The sequence below is a fragment of the Mesitornis unicolor genome, unplaced genomic scaffold (genome assembly GCF_000695765.1).
Source record: "Mesitornis unicolor isolate BGI_N332 unplaced genomic scaffold, ASM69576v1 scaffold1695, whole genome shotgun sequence".
Lineage (NCBI taxonomy): Eukaryota > Metazoa > Chordata > Aves > Mesitornithiformes > Mesitornithidae > Mesitornis > Mesitornis unicolor.
The window spans coordinates 22,400-24,067 of NW_010187293.1; the positions used below are offsets into that span (position 1 = coordinate 22,400).

At 38.9% G+C, this 1,668-nt stretch overlaps 1 protein-coding gene across 1 annotated transcript in view; it reads left to right on the forward strand.

Annotated features, from left to right (window-relative positions):
- LOC104541329 (methyl-CpG-binding domain protein 5-like) overlaps nt 1–955 on the forward strand; it is a gene marked incomplete at its 5' end in the record, with an annotated part of 17,456 nt that extends 16,501 nt beyond the window's left edge. The window contains one exon of the mRNA XM_010185374.1: nt 368–955. Within this exon, the coding sequence (XP_010183676.1) occupies nt 368–439 (72 nt within the window). The remainder of the gene's footprint in view (nt 1–367) is intronic.
- Between the last annotated feature and the right edge of the window lie 713 nt (nt 956–1,668).

The window sequence follows — 1,668 nt, forward strand, 5'->3', positions numbered from 1 at the left end:
GCGATGTTTTCTCACCTCCTGCTTCCCACTTCACTGCTCTTGTCTTGTATAAAAGTTTGTCTCTGAAAATCTGGTATCATTTTGGTTTTGGGTTCAGGTCCTGATTATGCAGTTTCACAATTGCTGTGCCAGGTACCAAGGTTTGAGGGTACCGACTGCAGCATCCAGCACCAACCTTTTTTCTCTCGAGTGCCTTCAAGTTCTTGAAGTTCCTTTTAATTCATCTTCCGTGTAGATGTGAAATAATAAGAACCATTTCATAAGAACTCCCGTAACTCATTTATTACTGGCTGGTAACGAGTAACAAATACTCATTGATTACATGGAGCAATATTCTCTGCTAACTTCTCACTCTCCTTGTTTTCAGGTCCACCAAATCCCGCAGGGAGACAGACAAGTGAAGCCTCCGAAGCCCAAGAGGAGGAAGATCTCCAGATAACATTGAATGTCTTTGTTACTGGTCCAGTACTTATCAAATCGAACGTGCACATAAGTCGCCGTGTAGGTATTGATATAGACGTGCTTATATCAATATTTCTGTGAAGACAGATGATACCATCGCAGGGTGCTACGCGGAGTAGGGGTACAGTATTTTTGATGATTAGGAGGGGTAGCGGTCGCTGGATAAGCCAATCAGAAATCTCGAAAGGTTGCAGTAACAATGTCAGATGATTACTGAATTTTTTTTTTTCTATAATACTAAAATTGTGATTATAAGAAATAGTCCAAATGTTTCTGAGAAATTTTCATTGTGTATATAGATAATACAGAATTTCATGGTGATATCTGAAATGTAAATATTGTACAATATTGTCATGTACAAGCGTACCTAATGCACACTTTATCTTTTATTGTACAAAAAATAGTGTACAAAATTCTTTGGTTTCTATTGAGTACACATACAAGAGACTACCAGTGTAAAGTGATAAATAAAAATACAGCCTAAATGCTTTTATATGATAATGTAAAAGATGCTGTTTTTGTATTTAACAGCAGAGAGAAGGCATGATTATGTAAAACCTTAATCCTGACACACACTTCACGCCACCGCGTGTTCATCGACGCTGTCTGTTTGGGATGAACCGTGCCTGGAAGTGCTGTAGGAGAGCGCAGCCTCGCAGATTCCTGTCGGGATGTGGGATCACAGCTCTTAATTCAGAATTCAGAGGCTGCAACTGCCGGTTGCGTTTTAATTTACTTAACTTTTAAAGTAGAATGCTGTAGATTTTATGAAAAAGGAAAAAAAAAAAAAGTAGATGGGCTATTTTAGTCAGCCATTTCTGTAGTTAAAGTTTCATAGCCACCTGATAAACGAAGCAGTCGATACCCCCTAACGTCGGCCCCCCAAAACCCCTAGGTTTATTAGCTGAAGTTGTCTAACGTCGTTAACCGTCGTGTTTCCTTTGGAGGGGGCAGAGGCCCTGCTGTAAGGATGTGATCAGGATCGATTCCGGTTTGGGTTTGCAGTGAGTGAAAGGGCAGAAAAGTGATTCCAGTGTCCATCTCGCAGTATTAGACCAACAAAGTAAGGGTGGCTTACCAAACTATTAGCGACAGTAATTTTTATCAGTATTATGTAACATATCAGATTTATTTTATTTAAAAAGAATTATTTATACCATTAACAGATTCTTATATATATTAATGTGGCTGAAATGTGCAGGTTAA